At 54.0% G+C, this 14778-nt stretch overlaps 1 protein-coding gene across 1 annotated transcript; it reads right to left on the bottom strand.

The window, feature by feature from the left end:
* Positions 1-182: 182 nt before the first annotated feature.
* LOC137154565 (L-serine dehydratase/L-threonine deaminase-like) lies at positions 183-9823 on the bottom strand. Its single transcript, XM_067550293.1, has 8 exons — positions 9694-9823; positions 5909-6069; positions 5239-5278; positions 4614-4753; positions 4295-4386; positions 3128-3355; positions 2241-2365; positions 183-391 (listed from the first exon to the last, which is right to left on the bottom strand). Exons 2-8 carry the CDS (start codon positions 6059-6061, stop codon positions 183-185), a joined length of 987 nt encoding a protein of 328 aa, XP_067406394.1. The 5' UTR covers positions 6062-6069; positions 9694-9823.
* Between the last annotated feature and the right edge of the window lie 4955 nt (positions 9824-14778).

The following is a 14778-nucleotide window of genomic DNA, read 5'->3' as shown; positions in this document are numbered from 1 at the left end:
CTGGTGTAGCCTCCGCCCGCGTGATCCGGCGCGCGAGGAAGGGGCGACGTGAGGACACGTGAGAAACGCACGTCGTGGCTGATAGCGCCGACTGTGAAAACCCACCCTTAAAAACAAGGCCCTGGATAAAACTCCGGAGCTCCCTTCCCCCGCCCCCGCCCCTCCTATTGTGCCCCGCCAGCCTAGGCCGCCATGACGTTCTGGATGCCCAGCTGCTCCTTGAGACGCTGCAGCTGGCCCAGCGTGATGTTGTTGCCACCGCATACGACGATGACCAGGGAGCCCAGCGCGTGGCTCAGCTTCCCCTCCGCCTGCAGCCGCTGCACCACGCCGCTGTAGACGGCAGCCAGCGCCGCCCCGCAGGCTGGCTCCACCAGGATCTTCTCGTCGTCTGCACAGAGGGAGGGAGGGAGGAGAGACGGGGGAGGATAGCTGGTGCTCCCAAAGGACCGTGGGGGCACTCGTCCCCCCCACAACGGCTCAGGTAGGAGGCCTCCACTGGCAGGGGAGCGGGCACAGATCTGGCCATCCTGGATGGTGAGCCGGCTGCTGGGGGAGGGGTCCCTGGTTCATGGACTCAGTCACACTCACCATGTGTTTCCAGCAGCCGGCTAGGGTGAAATCCAGCAGGCAGCGTGACAGCTCTCGGGGAAGGGCCGGTGGGCTGGAAAAACTTGCAGTGGGCTCCCCCCCACCCAAGGGCAAAGCCTGGAGGGAACGACCTATTTGGTCATGGTCAAAGCAGCCATTGATCTCTGCAGTCACTGATGCAGAGGACCACGGATAACCTGACTGACCCGCCCCCCCCCCGGGTAATTAGAGCAGCAGGCGGTGCTCTTGCTCGCTCTCTGTAGGATTCCCCGTCTCTGCACCACGAGTAAAACAGGCCAACTTCCAACTCGGGACGTTCCCAGGAGGGATCAGGCATGTGGAGGGAGCCTTGCGTCCCAGACAAAGGCTAACCTGGAGACAGCCGTGGCTCCAGGGACCACGGGGGGTTGCAGGAGAGGAGCTCTCAGTGGCACGTCCTGGTCCCTTTAAGAGGGAATGGGACCAGTTCCCTGTGCTGCTTCTCAGTGGGGCCAATTTAGCTCACCTGGTGCTACTTCAATTGGCAGCATCCATCCCAGCTGGGCAGGGCCAGGAGTGCTTTCTATAAAGAGGATACAGAGCGAGAGAGGCTCTCTGCTGGCCTCTGGGTTTAGAGAGGCAGAAGGGCCTGGAGCAGAGGCCTGGGGGCAGCAGGTGGAGCGGAGCCGAGCCCAGCCCAGCCCAGCCCAGCCCAGGTAGGGTAGGGGGTAATTGTTTGGAGCTCAGATTTAACTGGGGGCTGGGGTGGATTGTTTAAGAGAAGGGGAGACTCCAGCGCTCCTGCCTCAGGAAGGGGAGTGGCCCGAGGCTAGGAAAGCTCTGGAGAAGTGGTTGTGTGAGATCGTTTGGGATTTTTGTTGAGTAGGGTTTGGGCTGGGACAGGATCCTGTAACCCAGTAACGGAGCCCTGGCCAGGTTCTTCCAGTGGGTTCTAAAATACTCCCATTGTTGATGGGGGAACATCTTTTACACCGCACTCACTCTGTAGCTGACCTCCCAGTGCTTCTCCTCAAAGGAAACCTGCACAACATCGCCAACAGAGGAGCCCGGAAGCTGAAATTCACAACTTTGCTAGACCCTAACGATCATGGCCTGAATAGCTCCACTGGCTGTATGGCTTATTACAACAATCTGTCACCCACTCACAGCCCCTCTGGCTGCTTTCTCCCCCTTCCTTCTCCCCCCCTCCCCCACCACTGGAGAGGTGTTAATGGGGACTTTACCATGAAGGGTCCCCTGAAATGTGTTAATTACTCAGACTAATTTGTTCCATCCTGTATTTTGCTGTGACACGCAGAGTTTCTATAGTGATTTGTGAGACCTGCAAGGATGGCTACCTGGCAGCAGGTGGCCTCAACATGTTACAGGCCCAATCTGGCACTGGGGCAGCAGCAGCTGTGTGTGGGGTGGGAGCCGTGACTTGTGGGGAGACAGTCAGCCGTTGTGTGGGGGTCAGTTGCTCATGAAGGGGACATAGACAGCACCTGCTATGCTGTATGACTGAGAGCCCCATGGCCTGCATGTCTATTTTAAACATTTTGATTCACCTCTGGGGAGTAGCCATGCTCTAGAAAAAGGGACCCTCCTTTGGTGTGCAGGTGTCTGTGAGTGCGGGGGGCCCAATGCAGTGGGAGCGGTCTGTTACATACCCACAAACTTTTCGATGGCCATGACTGCCTCCTGGTCTGTGACGACCTCTGAGAAGACAGGGTGCTCTCGGGCCAGCTTCAGCGTCTCGGCTCCCACCGTCTTCGCCCCAAGGGTCTTGGCAACACTGCAGCCAGGAGAGGAGTGGAAAGGGTGGAGGAGGAGGAGGAGAGAGAGATCAGCTGGTGATCACAAAGTCCCCACAGCACACCCTTGTAAGGTCCATGCTACCTGTCCCTTCTGAGGGGCCCAGGCCAGCATGCAGGCAGCCAGCTTTTGATTCAGGCAGAGAGCTGTGGGATCTTGGGGTGAAGTCCCCACATTCTCCTGGCCAGACCAGGGGTCCCTGCATTCATGCTGCGTCTCTCTGGGTAGCACTGAGCAGTCCCTTGTCAGAGCATCGTCCCTTGTCCCCCATCTCTGCTTGGACAGCAGCCCTTTCAGGTTCTCCCTTGCTCTGAGCGGCAGATGAGAGCACGAGTTACGTGCTAGTCCAGCCTGGTTCCTGCCTCTTCCTGGATCACAAAGGAGCCTAAACGTGGGGATCTGGGGCCAGGTGCTAGTCCCCTGGCAGCAGCAGGTGTCTGCAGTGCTTGGAGAACTTGGTCCCCCCTGGGGTAGCATCTCTGGGCAATTTCAGGTGCTGCCAGGAGAAGGCTGGGGGGAGGTGCCCTGGCCGGGGCGGGGAAGTAAGCTCAACCAAAATAGCATCCAAAGCATGTGGGTTGCAGAGGGGAATCATGAGGCTGCCGGCCAGCAGGACTCTCTTCTCCCTGGGACGCTGAGCTGTGGTTCTGCCTGGCCCACCCCAAGCCATGGCTGCTCTCCCTCAGCATCCGGTCACTGGCTGCAGGCCGAGAGCTCCCGTTCCCCTCCTCCCCTCACTCACCTGGTGATTTCTGGCAGTGTCACCAGCTGCCCAAGAGCCATGGCAGCGTTCAGGCTGTGTGCCCCTTTGGTCTCCATGGCAACAATGGGCACATCCTCCCAGCCCACCTCCCGGAGGCCCTGGACCACGCCACAGAGCATCCCGCCGCCTCCCACAGACAGGGCCAGCGCCCCGGGCTTGGAGTCCAGGTTTTCCTTCAGCTCCTTCACTATGGACATGTGGCCTTCCCTGCAGGGAGATAGCAAGAAGGATGAGGCTGAGGGGAAATAACGGTCATGGATAGAGATGACGTGGGCTCAAGAGTCCTGAGCACCTTCAAGATAAGAGCCTGGAAAATACAGGTCCTGATTCTGCTCAGTGACACCAGTGTCATCATGGGTCACACCAACGTCGGAGAAGCAGGCTCTCCCCTAGTCTGGGCTAGTTCGGTTTAGCAGCCTGAGCCAATGTCAGCTTTGGATACAGCGCCAGAGTGACCTGTCAGACCAGGCCCAGGTCTGAGAACTATAAGATGAGGGGCCGTGGAGGCAAAGAGACCGAGTTCCCAGCTCAGTCCGGGAAGGGAGGACCTCTGTAGGTCTGTCCAGGTCTGAGATCTTCGAAAGCACCCGTTCCAATGGGAGTGAGACGCGGCTGTTGTTTTTAGGGCAGGGTGGGGCGCGTCAGTGGAGTGGTGCTTGTGAAGCCCAGGTCTGAAATAACATGGAGATGGGCGTGGATTCCCTTGCGTGGCTCACGACTTATGTCCTTTAGCTCCCGGCCCTGGTACGGTGCCCAGCTACCCAGGCACGGCTGGTGGCCGCGGTTACTGTGGATGCCTTGACTTTAGAGACGTACCCCGTGGAGCACAGCGCACAACGGCGTGTGATCAATAGACTGCACTATCTCTCGGGCCAGGTCCATGCTGGATCCCATTCCTGGTGCACCAGGAGATGGCAGCTACGCTAACACGCTCCGAGCAAAGGGTGGATTTCTGCCCCAGCATCACCTCGGGTTAGGGAGCCCAGCACCTGGTGTGCAACCCGGAATGACCTTCTTGAGGCTGCCTGCAGCTGGATTTACTCTCTGCCACTGGTACTCTGGGTTGCAGGGACGTTAATAGGCAGCGATGGCTAAAATGGTCAGCACTCCGGCCTCTGGTGTCTACCCCTTGCCCAGGCCACATACCAGATGAGGGGATCGTCGAAAGGGGGCACATACACCCAGCCGGGGTTGTTCTTCACCAGCTCCTTGGCTTGCTCTATGCTCTCATCCAGCATCTGCAGAGAAGACACGTTTTACTGGACCCCCCATTCGAGGGCTATTCAGAGCAGCTGACAGACGCACCGGTGAACCCCACAGCCCAGGGGGCAGCCTCCATGCAGAGCTGTCCCACCCCGGGCTCTGGGACGTGGTGGGGGGGGGGGAGATATTGAGGTTCACAGCCCAGGCAGGCCGGCTGATCTCATTTGTGCACCCCCTGTCCCAGACACACACACACACCTACCTCTCCCACAATGCAGACAGTGGCCCCCTCGTCCTTCAGCCGCTCGATGGTGAAAGCTGGCGTGGACGTGGGCACGAGGATGGTGGCTGGGATGCCCAGTTTCCTGGCAGAGTAGGCAGCTGCCAGGCCGGCATTGCCACCTGAAAGCAACCACAGTGGGCCTCATGCTTTCTTGCATTCCACCGTGCAGCAGAATGGAGGCGCGGTGTCCTCCTTCGGCCCTCCCCAGCCTTGGGGTTGCCCAGGAGGGGGGGGAATTGGGCAGTGCCCCAACAGAAGGACATTGCCAGTGCGTGGCAGGGAGGATTGCAACGTAGCAGGAACTCAACATTAAATTTCCCACGGGACCCTCCAGCGTCTAAAGCCCTGTCGCCTCCCCATGCACAACCCACACCAATATCTTTCATGGGGCATCTCTTCCCTTTGCAATCATCCCCCAAGTGCCAGCACCAGCCAGCAGGAGGCAGCCTGGATTTGGAGTCCTGTGCATCCTGGTGGCCGTTATTTACAGCCAGGAGCAAGCGGAGGAGCCAGAGGCCGGGAGTTTCTGGGGCGACAGAGGCTGGGGTGTGACCCAGCCGCCAGCCCCCTTCGGGAGCGGGGGCCCAGGGTTAGTGTATCTCACCTGAGGAGCAAACGAAGCGCTCGCAGCCTCTCTCTGCCCACTGTGGAGACAAAGCAAGACGAAGGAGTGAGTGGGAGCGAATGTGGCCACAGCTGGTGCCCGCACAAGCGCTGCTCCTCTCTTGGCAGCCTAGACCCGCCAACCCATTTGATGTTTCAGGTCATTCTCCCCAGGCCCTCCTTTTATGCCTCTCAGCGGCCCCTTCTCTGGTGTCCCTGCATCACCGCCAGAGCTGCCACAATGACGCCAGGCCGGTCAGCAGCCTCCCTTCCAGTCCCACAGCTCTAATGACGGGGGATCCTGCCCAGCAATTTCCACCCACCCCTCCCATCCGAAAGCAGCCGGTGAGGTGCGTGTGTGGACTGCCAAGATCAGGTATCTGCTGTGGGACTGCCCTAGGCTGCTGTTCACGGACAGCCCATTTGACTCATTGCAGAGAGCACAGCTAATGTCCACACCAGGTGGGCACAGGAATCCAGGCCAGGTTTCCTTAGTCATCCCTCGTTAGAGGTCAAGGATCTTGGGATCGCTGCAGGGAACGCCCCAGCTGGTGCTGCAAATGGATCCCAGCTACCCCCCTCTAGCAATGGTACATTCCAGCTGTGCACTGCAATCGTCCTTCCCCACCATCGGTCACCCTGCCCTTCCCACTGCCGCCCGGAGTCCATACCGTTTTGCAGAGGTGGCCGATGCCCCGGATCTTAAAGGAGCCCGTGGGCTGAGCATTATCCAGCTTCAGGTAGACAGTGGTGCCAGCCACCTTGGAGAGCGGGATGCTGTCCCTCAGGGGCGTGTTCACATGCAGGCTCCTGGCAGATGTCATGCTGGGCTCTGAGGGAATAAGGGAAATAAGGCGCATCATCAGGACACAAAAGGACCCACCTCTTGCTATGGATTTGTGCTTCAGGGCCTCCTCTCCCATTTATAGGGGTATGAGCTGCCCATTCATGTCAATGGACCGTTGACTCTGAAGCAGAATGATGGTTCCAGTGTCCGGATGGCTAACTGTTTCACTGCTGAGCATTTCAGTTAATGTATTTATCCCCCAACTCCAAATTGCCTCCTCCCGAGGTGTAAAAAGCTCCAGTTCCCCCTACACAGTTGCTTTAGCTTCTCCCCTCTCCCACGTGGACAATGCAAAAAATCTGTGGCACAATGAAAGTTGGATCCAACGTCAAATAAATTGAATTTCATCTAAGAAGCACAGAGTGAGGGGGGTTTGCTGCACTGACTAGGTCATTCATTTCCCTGGTTTGTTAGTTAAGCCCCGTCCATATTCTAAATGCAGAGAAGCAGCCTGGCATAGTTACCAGACAGCCACAGCAATCAGGGGTTCTTGTTACAGAATCTACACCCAACTTGCCCTGGGGGACATGGGTCCCTGCCCAAAATGTCACCCTCCCCACGCTCTCTATGGCCATCTCTATCCAACTGCCGTGGTCTCAGGTCCATCTACTCCCTCTTCTCTGCTCTTGGTGTAGATCTGCGGGAGGCCATGCTGGACCATGTCTGCTAGATTTGTCCGAGTCTCATTATCTCTGCAGATGTCACATGAAAACCTTCCTTTGCTCCTTAGTTTATGGCTCCCTGTGGCCAAGTGCTTTGTGAGCTGGCGTGTAAAAGATGCCATCCAGAATGAACTGTACTGTGGGAATGGGATATGGAGCTGTTCATCGTGCGGGGCCAAATCCAGACCTGACATAAGTGAGGGCCACTCCCAGGGGACCCCAGGTCAGTCAGTCGATTGTGTCCAACCCCCTTCATCCAGTTGTGTGCTTCTGCTACTCCCGTCCTTGTGCTGTCTTCCATGTGGCCCGCTATGAGTGCGCACAGTCTGCCATGTCCCTGGCCCCGTTCACCCTTCAATTCTCTCCTCAAAACACAGTGAGGCCTATTAAACCAAACTTTTCCCCTGAAAGAAGGGTAGCAAATGACACCCCTAAAATAGACCATGGAATTAGCAAGATGCCTGTGTAATACCTCCCCACAGGCCTGCAGCAGGGTTATAATCTGGGGCCTATAGGACTAAAAAAAAAAAAAAAAACCCAAAAATCTAGGCTTCTGCCACTTGAGTTAGAGTAGCTAGTAGCAGTAGTGGGCTTTTATACTCTATATGGACCAGCCACTAGAGGGGGACATATGACATTTGGCCAGCATGGTTAACCTGGCACACTCAGTCACTCCCCTACCCCCATCCCTTGTCTATCTGTCAGTCTGTCTGGAAGGTAGGTCCTTTGGGGCAAGGACCTCTCTTCATATTTCGCCCACAATGTCCTTAGAACACACAGAATTGATGTATCAGTAGAGCTGGTAAGGTTTTTTGGGGGTTTTTTCCATGAGAGGCTTGGGGTGAAAACAAAATTGTTTTCAATTTGGTCTAATTTTTTCTACTGCATTTTAGGGATTCTTATAACTATACAAAAATGCTTTTTGTTTTTTCTCACCCTTTTTTCTCTCTTTCCCCTTCCTTCTGTCCTCCCTCCCACAAAAGGAACACATATGCATGTTTCTCAGTTTTAGCCAAACAAAGAAGTGTTCTGTCTTGGTCAACAAGCTATTGTTTGTTTGGAAAAAAAAGTTGTGATTTACCCCTCCCGCTGCCCCTCCAGCTCCATAAATCAGTAATTATTAGTAAACAGTAGATCTGGCCAGGAATGTAGTTTTCCTAGTCCATGAAAATTCTTGAGATATCAAAAAATTTTCCCATCCCAAATCAGGACAAAAAGTCAAACTTGAAAATTAAAAATCTGAAACAAATTTTGGTTCGGGTCAATTTGCAGTTTTTGTTTCACTTTTGACCTTTTTTTTTTTTTTTTTTACTTTTAAAAAAAAACTATAATTAGATTAAATGGTCAAACAAAGTCATTGTGAGCTGATAAACTGGAATTTTTTTTATTTAGAAACTGTCAAAATGAGCTGGTTTGGCAATTTTGAAACGTTGTTAAAAAATGTTTTCAGTTGAAAAATTTGTAAAACCTGACCTTCTCCCGTGAAAAGTTTGTTTGGCCAAGTCAGCATTTTCTGATGGAAAAAATGTTTGGGTGAAAAATTCCCAACCCACCCTAGTGACCAGGGTCTCCTGTGTATCGTTCCCACCTAGCTCAGTATAGAATGACTTCGGTGTTTCAGTCCAGTTCCATCACCGCACACCACCAGCACCTCGTTCTTAGCATCTAGGCAAAGGACGTAACTGGGAGTCTGAACTCCTGTGTCCTCACAGACGTGGGGGCAGAAACACATTGTGTGTGGGAAGCTCACCCTGCTGCTGCCTGTGCACCTGTCCTGTGACCTCAGTTCAACGGGGCCCATGAATTGTAGCTCCCTAGGCATGCACAAGGCAAAGATCCTCTTTGCAGGGGGGGACATCATCGCTGAGCTGAACTAGATCCTCCCTGTGGCAATGCTGGTGTAAACCCTTTTCTCTAACTCTGGGCCGTAACTCACTTCCATCCCATTTATAGCTGATCCCTTGGAGGTTGGTTTGCCAGGAGAAATACCCAAACAGATCACCCCTCCTCCTCTTTCATTCTTTGTGAAGGCAAGTGCCTTGGCACGTATGGCTGGGACAGAGTACTTCAGTCTCTTTCGGGTGAGGGGAAAGGGAGGAGAGGAGACGGTGACATTATCGCCCCCACAGCATCTGCTTTGGCCATCAGGTTAATTGTTGGCTCCGCGGTGAGTCCTTTTTGGTTAGAAGGGCAATGGCAGAGATACAGGGACTTATGGGTTTTAAAGATGGAAAAGGAGGGGCGGAATAGGGGGATGGGTCCCCAGAGATCCAGCAGGGAAACAGAGGCATGGGGTAGCGTGTGTGTGACGGACAGACACAGCAAAGCAACCTCCTTTAGAGTCCTGTTTATTACTGTTAACAGTGCGCATAGCCCCGTGGAGATGCCTGACACTGCATAGGTTTGAGCAGCTCCTAGCACATCACAGGAACCTAATTGGCAATAACTGGACTTGGAATGGATAAAACACTTGCGAGCTGGCTTTGTGCAGAAGTGGCCACTCATCCCGGCAGCCTTCTTAAGACGTCTCAGCTCAGACCCCAAAGAAACAGAGACAACCAAAAAGTCAGTGGCCAGTTTTGAAAATGATGTCCTTCATCTTCCAAGATCCTCAGCTGCTAAGGTGATGAAAGCAGAATAAGTAGGTAGGAGCCCATCAGAAACCTTCCCTAATTCATCTCGCCAAACCACTCTTCTGAAGCTTTCATTCAGCCTCCCAACACCCCTGCGAGACAAGTAAACGCTGTTATCCTCAATGTGTAAATGGGGAAACCGAGGCATGGAGCGATGAAGTCACATGCCCAAGGTCCTAGAAGGAGTCAGTATCAGAGCCGGGATTAGCCAGGGCTCCTAGCCCTGTGCTGGGACCACACCTTCCTATTTATTTATTAGTAACAAATAATCATCTCATTATGTGCTGGGAAAGGAAGAAAGTCAAGGCACTTACCGGTGAGCGTTAAATCTGAGCTGCAGGTCCTCTGGCTACTGCGTGTCCTGATGGCTTATGTTCTTGCTGCTGCTGTTCAGTGCAAGAGTTAGCAAAACTGCAAAGTGGTCTCCCTTGGTCCCGTCTCGGCAGCTCGGGTAATCAGCGGAGCCACTGTCTCATTGGAGGCAGCTAGTCCCTGGGCAAGTTTTATAGGTCTATGGTTTCTGCTTGGTGGCCAATTGGTGGCTGGGGCAACCCCACCACAGGCACACCTCCCCTTGCCTCTGATGTCATTCCCCTCCCCTTCTCACAGCAGAGAGACTCCAGCTACCAGCAGAAAGAATACCAAAAGGGAAGAGGTCCCCGAGGGGGGATTCTTCAGGCTCTTTGTAAAAGGAAAAGAGCCTATTTCAGGCGCTCCAATACCAAAAGGAGAGTGACACACACACACACACTGGGGAGGGGAGATTGCTCAGACAAAGGTTCCTTGAGTCAGATGTTTTTGAGCCGGATCAAACCAGGTTGAAGAGCTGGGTCTGGAATTACGATGAGGGGGAATGGCTGTTGTCTGCGGCCCTATGCTTTCCGCAAGGACAGCCAGTCCCTTTGCTTTCTCAGAGAAATGCACGCAAGAACCTGGAACAGACGAAGGGAGCCCATAAAACGGGGATCGCTGCTTCTCCAAACTCTTCCAACCTGGCTTATTTTTATTTTCTGTCCTACTCCCGTCTTTCCCTCACTCTTTCCTTCCCCACAAGACTTTGGCATGTTTGCTTCTATGTAGTTAATTACACTGTAAAAGGCAGTGTCATGAAATTATGAAATGGGGGGATGAGAGGCAGGACTCTGGGGTTCCAATTGCTGTTGACTTTGTGCGATCGGGGACAAGTCATTTAGCTTTGCTGGGCCTCTTCCATCCATGTACTTAGCACTTCCCAGCTATTTAAAATGAGAAATAACAATAATAATCTCTCTGTGTGTGTGTTCATTCCCAGCCTGTAGAAGAAATAGCTTGATTGGTTTGGTAGGTATTCTGTCTGGGAGAGGGGGTGAGCTACAGAGAGTAGGTGTGTTGAGTATGAAGCACACACTGATGGAAAGCTAAGTCAAGGAGACAATTTTTTAGTTTAGTTCTCAACGTGGTGAGCCTGTGATCTCTTCTCTCCTGTGGCAGGGAATTCCACAGTCTATGTCCAGTTGCTCTGAGTGTTCTGTCTCCTGCACTCATGAATCTCCCCATATACATTCACCGTTTTGTTGCTCGGGGGGGACTTAGCTATTACGTGTGGTTGTGATGGTGGTGTCACTCAGATAGCCTAGGCCAGTCGCAGGCAGGGCGCTGAATATGAAGACAGAAGCCTGGCGCTGGACTCGCTATTCAGTGGTACAGAGAACAAATACAGGGGTGATAGATATATGATGACCTGTTGCATTTTGTCCCAGTTAGAGTTTTTTCAGGGAGTGTTGTAGACATACAGGGCCAGAGTTTCCTCTCATTTACGCCCCTCTGACTCTAGTGTAATACCACTGACTTCCATGAATTGACACAGGTGTCTGAGAGGAGAATCTGGCCCAATGAGTTGCAATACCCAAGCCTACACGTCACAAACACGCGGCTCCCTGGGAGCAGGTCTGTGACCAAGGGCTTGGGATGCAATCTACTGGTCAGTGGCAGCTGCAAGTAGCTATTTAGGGTGCTCTTTCCGTATCTAACAGCACAGACAAGTCCAAAGAGATTGTAAGGCTGCAGAAGGATTTAGCAATCTGAGGGCAGTTGCCCTCGATAGTGGAAGATGTTGCAGGTTATTATTATTTGCATTACCATAATGCCAGCCATGTCCCAGGACCCCACAGTGCCAGGTGCTGTACAGACACAGAACAAGGGTGATCTCTTCTCTGAAGAGGAGGCATTCTTCAAAACACTTCCCTCCTCCTACCAACACTCTCTTGGTCTCGCCTGCATTCAGCGTGAGCCAACTGCTCTTCATCCAGGGGCTGAATCTGCCTGGGGGAGCCATGACATGGGGCTGTTGATAGCCGGGAGTGCAGCACACTGCCTCCTGCTGGCACTGCAGTCCTGAGCATCCCCCCAGCTCAATTCTTTACACCTTCATGTGTCCCATTGGGTCGTTGTCCAGGCTCGCATGGTAACAACCCCCCACCCCCCGCAGGGGAACTTCCCCCTCACACTGCCCGAAAGCCCCTTGGACATAGTGAAACTCCAGGAATAGAGTGAAAGTCCCCCACTGGTCCTGTGCGTGGGGATGAGCAGGCTGCGGCTCCACTTCCCGGCTCAGAGTCGCTTTATTCCTCTGCCGTATAAGCCACTGCTTGTTGGGACACGGAGCTTGTTGCAGAAGGCCTCCGCTGTATTCGCTGTAAGCAGGAAGAACCCCCAGGCCGGTGCCCTGGCCCTGTCTGCTGACACAGCGCTGGGTTTGCTTTGCTCTAGCTGCTGTGGAGTTTGTGACTGTTTAACTCTGGGTTTGCAAAGATCATGCGGGTGCTTTGCTTTCCCCCCCAAAGCTGCTGCGCATCAGCCGGCAGTAGAAGAGCCGTATTCTCCCCAAAGGGAGGGGAATACACAGATTGAGACGACAGAGACGCAGAGGTGAGGTGACTTGCCTGGGGCCATCACAGAACATCTGTGGCAGACGGCGGCAAAGAACCTGGACTTCCCGATGCCCAGCTCTGTGCTTTAACCACAAGACAATGCTTCCTCGCCGACTGTGCTGCATACAGCCCCTCCACTTACAGTAGCTCTGCCGGTGCACCTCAGTCCTGACCCATAGCCCCCCTGCTGTTCCCGTTCTGGATCCCCCACTGCTAATGCACCTCAAATGCAGCCTCTACAGCATCTCCTGCTGCTTCAGTCCTAGGCCGCCCAGAGTAGGATTAGAGTGTAGGTCTCCAGAACTGAGGTATTCCTGCACTGAGACCCCCAATTCTTTAATAAACGGCCCCCCAATTTTCAGTGCATGAATGGATGGAAGGCTGGGCACCTTGAGAGACTGTTCCAGTGACCATGCCTTAATTGCTCTGTAGCTTTAAATTGTGAGCGGGAGGCAGAGGATCCCAAGTGTTGCTGCAATGCAAGAGAAGAGTGAAACCTGGCCCGTTCATCAGACGCAGGACACCTGCCAGCAGCTGCTGCCCAGGGTGAGATCTGGCTCTGTTACCATGGGCAGCGGGCACTCTCCAGCCGTATCCTGCCGGCTAGGGCCGGCTCAGAGAGGCTGCCGTGGGGCAGTCAGAGGCTCTCACCCCGCTGATGCAGTGTGATCATCCCTGCTCGTGCTCCTGTATGCGAGTAGTTTAATGCTGAGCGGGGGGACCCCTAGGGAATCGGAGTGTCTCCCCCTTTATTGCAGCTCTCCCCAGCTTTCTAACAGTCACCTCCCTCCAATCTCTGCCCAGACTTCCACCCCGAACATTTCCTCCCTGCAGGACTGACCCCCCACCCTGAGCTGGCCCGGTGAGCAGTTGACCGCCAGGGCTGGGTAAGGAGGTGCTGCCCTCTGACCATTGTGCCTTACAGCCGGAGAGGGGCAGCAGGGGGCAACTGGATCTATTTGTGCCAGCCTCGCTCTCCCTTGGCAACAGGGATAGGGGAATAAAAGCTCAGCAGGAAACCTATCCCGAGCCAGGGACTGAGAGCGGGCAGCCCCCTCCATCCGCTGGGAAATGCAGGAACAGGCCAGCGGGAAAGGAGACCAGCGATGTCATTTCCTAAGGGATGCTGCCCTAAACGGCTTAGACAAATATTTGCTCCTGGCCCGGGGCTGGTCCAAAGGTCTCACCTCGGACTTCAGCAGCAGCAGGCTGGGACCCTTGGCTCGTCTGTGCTCTGAGCTGTCACACACTTTTGACCTCTTAATACCCAGGGATCTGGCCAAGCCCTGTGGGTGGGGAGGGGGTATTAAGGGAGTCTGGGCCTCGCCGAGAAATAAACCAGGCCGTGCGATGCAGCTGTGAACGTTAACGATGCTGAGTAGGGTCTTATTTTGGGTAGCACCCGCACCGGTCAGGTAAAGAAGAGAGTGGTGGTGTGACTAAGGGATTGGCGCAGATCTAGGTTCAATTCTCACTGTGACCTTGGGCTTTGTGGGTGAACTGCCCTGTTCCCATCTACGTCCGTAGTAAAACACCCATTGACTTGGGGTACCAGGCTGAGTGCTTTTGAAACCCCCACTCAGTCTCTCTAGGTTACGTCTACACCACGATAAAACACCTGCAGCTGATGGGGCTATAAAACTGCAGGGCTCCCAGAGCTGGGTCTCCAGCCCAAGCCTGAATGTCTACACCGCAGTTTTATAGCCCCACAGCCCGAGTGGTTTATTGCCGTGTAGACAAACCCTCTGCGTCTCATTACCCCTCTTTTAGCCATAGGGAACTAACATCCCCTTTCTTCCTCCTTTTGTCTGTCTTTAGCTTACAGGCTAAAGGCAGAGACCATCCATCACGACAGCCCCTAGCACAACAGGGCCCTGATCTCGGGCGCTCCCATAACAGAAATAAGATATGACATTAAAAGAACATAGGACAGAATCATAGCATCTTAGGACGGGAAGGGCCCTCGAGAGGTCATCTAGTCCAGTCCCTTGTACTTATGGCAGGATGAAGTATTATCTAGACACGAAGTCTGCAAAGTCCAGCACTCCAAAGTTAGGAAATGCCAGAATTAAGGATTCAGCCCCTGTGGGGTGTTTGCATGGTGAGACAGTCTTTAATTGCATGAGCACAAACTAGTTTTTTCCAGAAGCCCCCAGTTTGAGAGCAGGGGCTTACGGACTGGGTCGCTGTATATTTCCCTTTGTGCTTCTCAACGCACGGTGTGGCCCCATCTCTTATTTACCGCACGCCGTCCAACCCTGGCAGTGTCTATAGCATGATGAGCTTTTCGATGCCTCATAGCTCCTCCCAAACGCGAATGAGTTTACTTTCACCACACCTCTGGGAGGTGAGCTGGTGTTATTACACCGAGTTTACGTGGGGGGGTCCTGAGACACAGAGATAAAAGCCAACACCATCCACCCTCCCCCATCCCCGAGTCATCAGCAGGGTGGGAAACTGTAGATCTACAGCCCAGTTCCCTCCCACCTG

Source organism: Emydura macquarii, unplaced genomic scaffold, assembly GCF_026122565.2.
Source record: "Emydura macquarii macquarii isolate MOO-44397 ecotype Brisbane River unplaced genomic scaffold, CSIRO-AGI_Emac_v2 contig_1254, whole genome shotgun sequence".
Taxonomy (NCBI): Eukaryota; Metazoa; Chordata; order Testudines; family Chelidae; genus Emydura; species Emydura macquarii.
The sequence above is the reverse complement of the archived record's forward strand: the minus strand, read 5'-3'. Positions and strand labels throughout refer to the sequence as shown.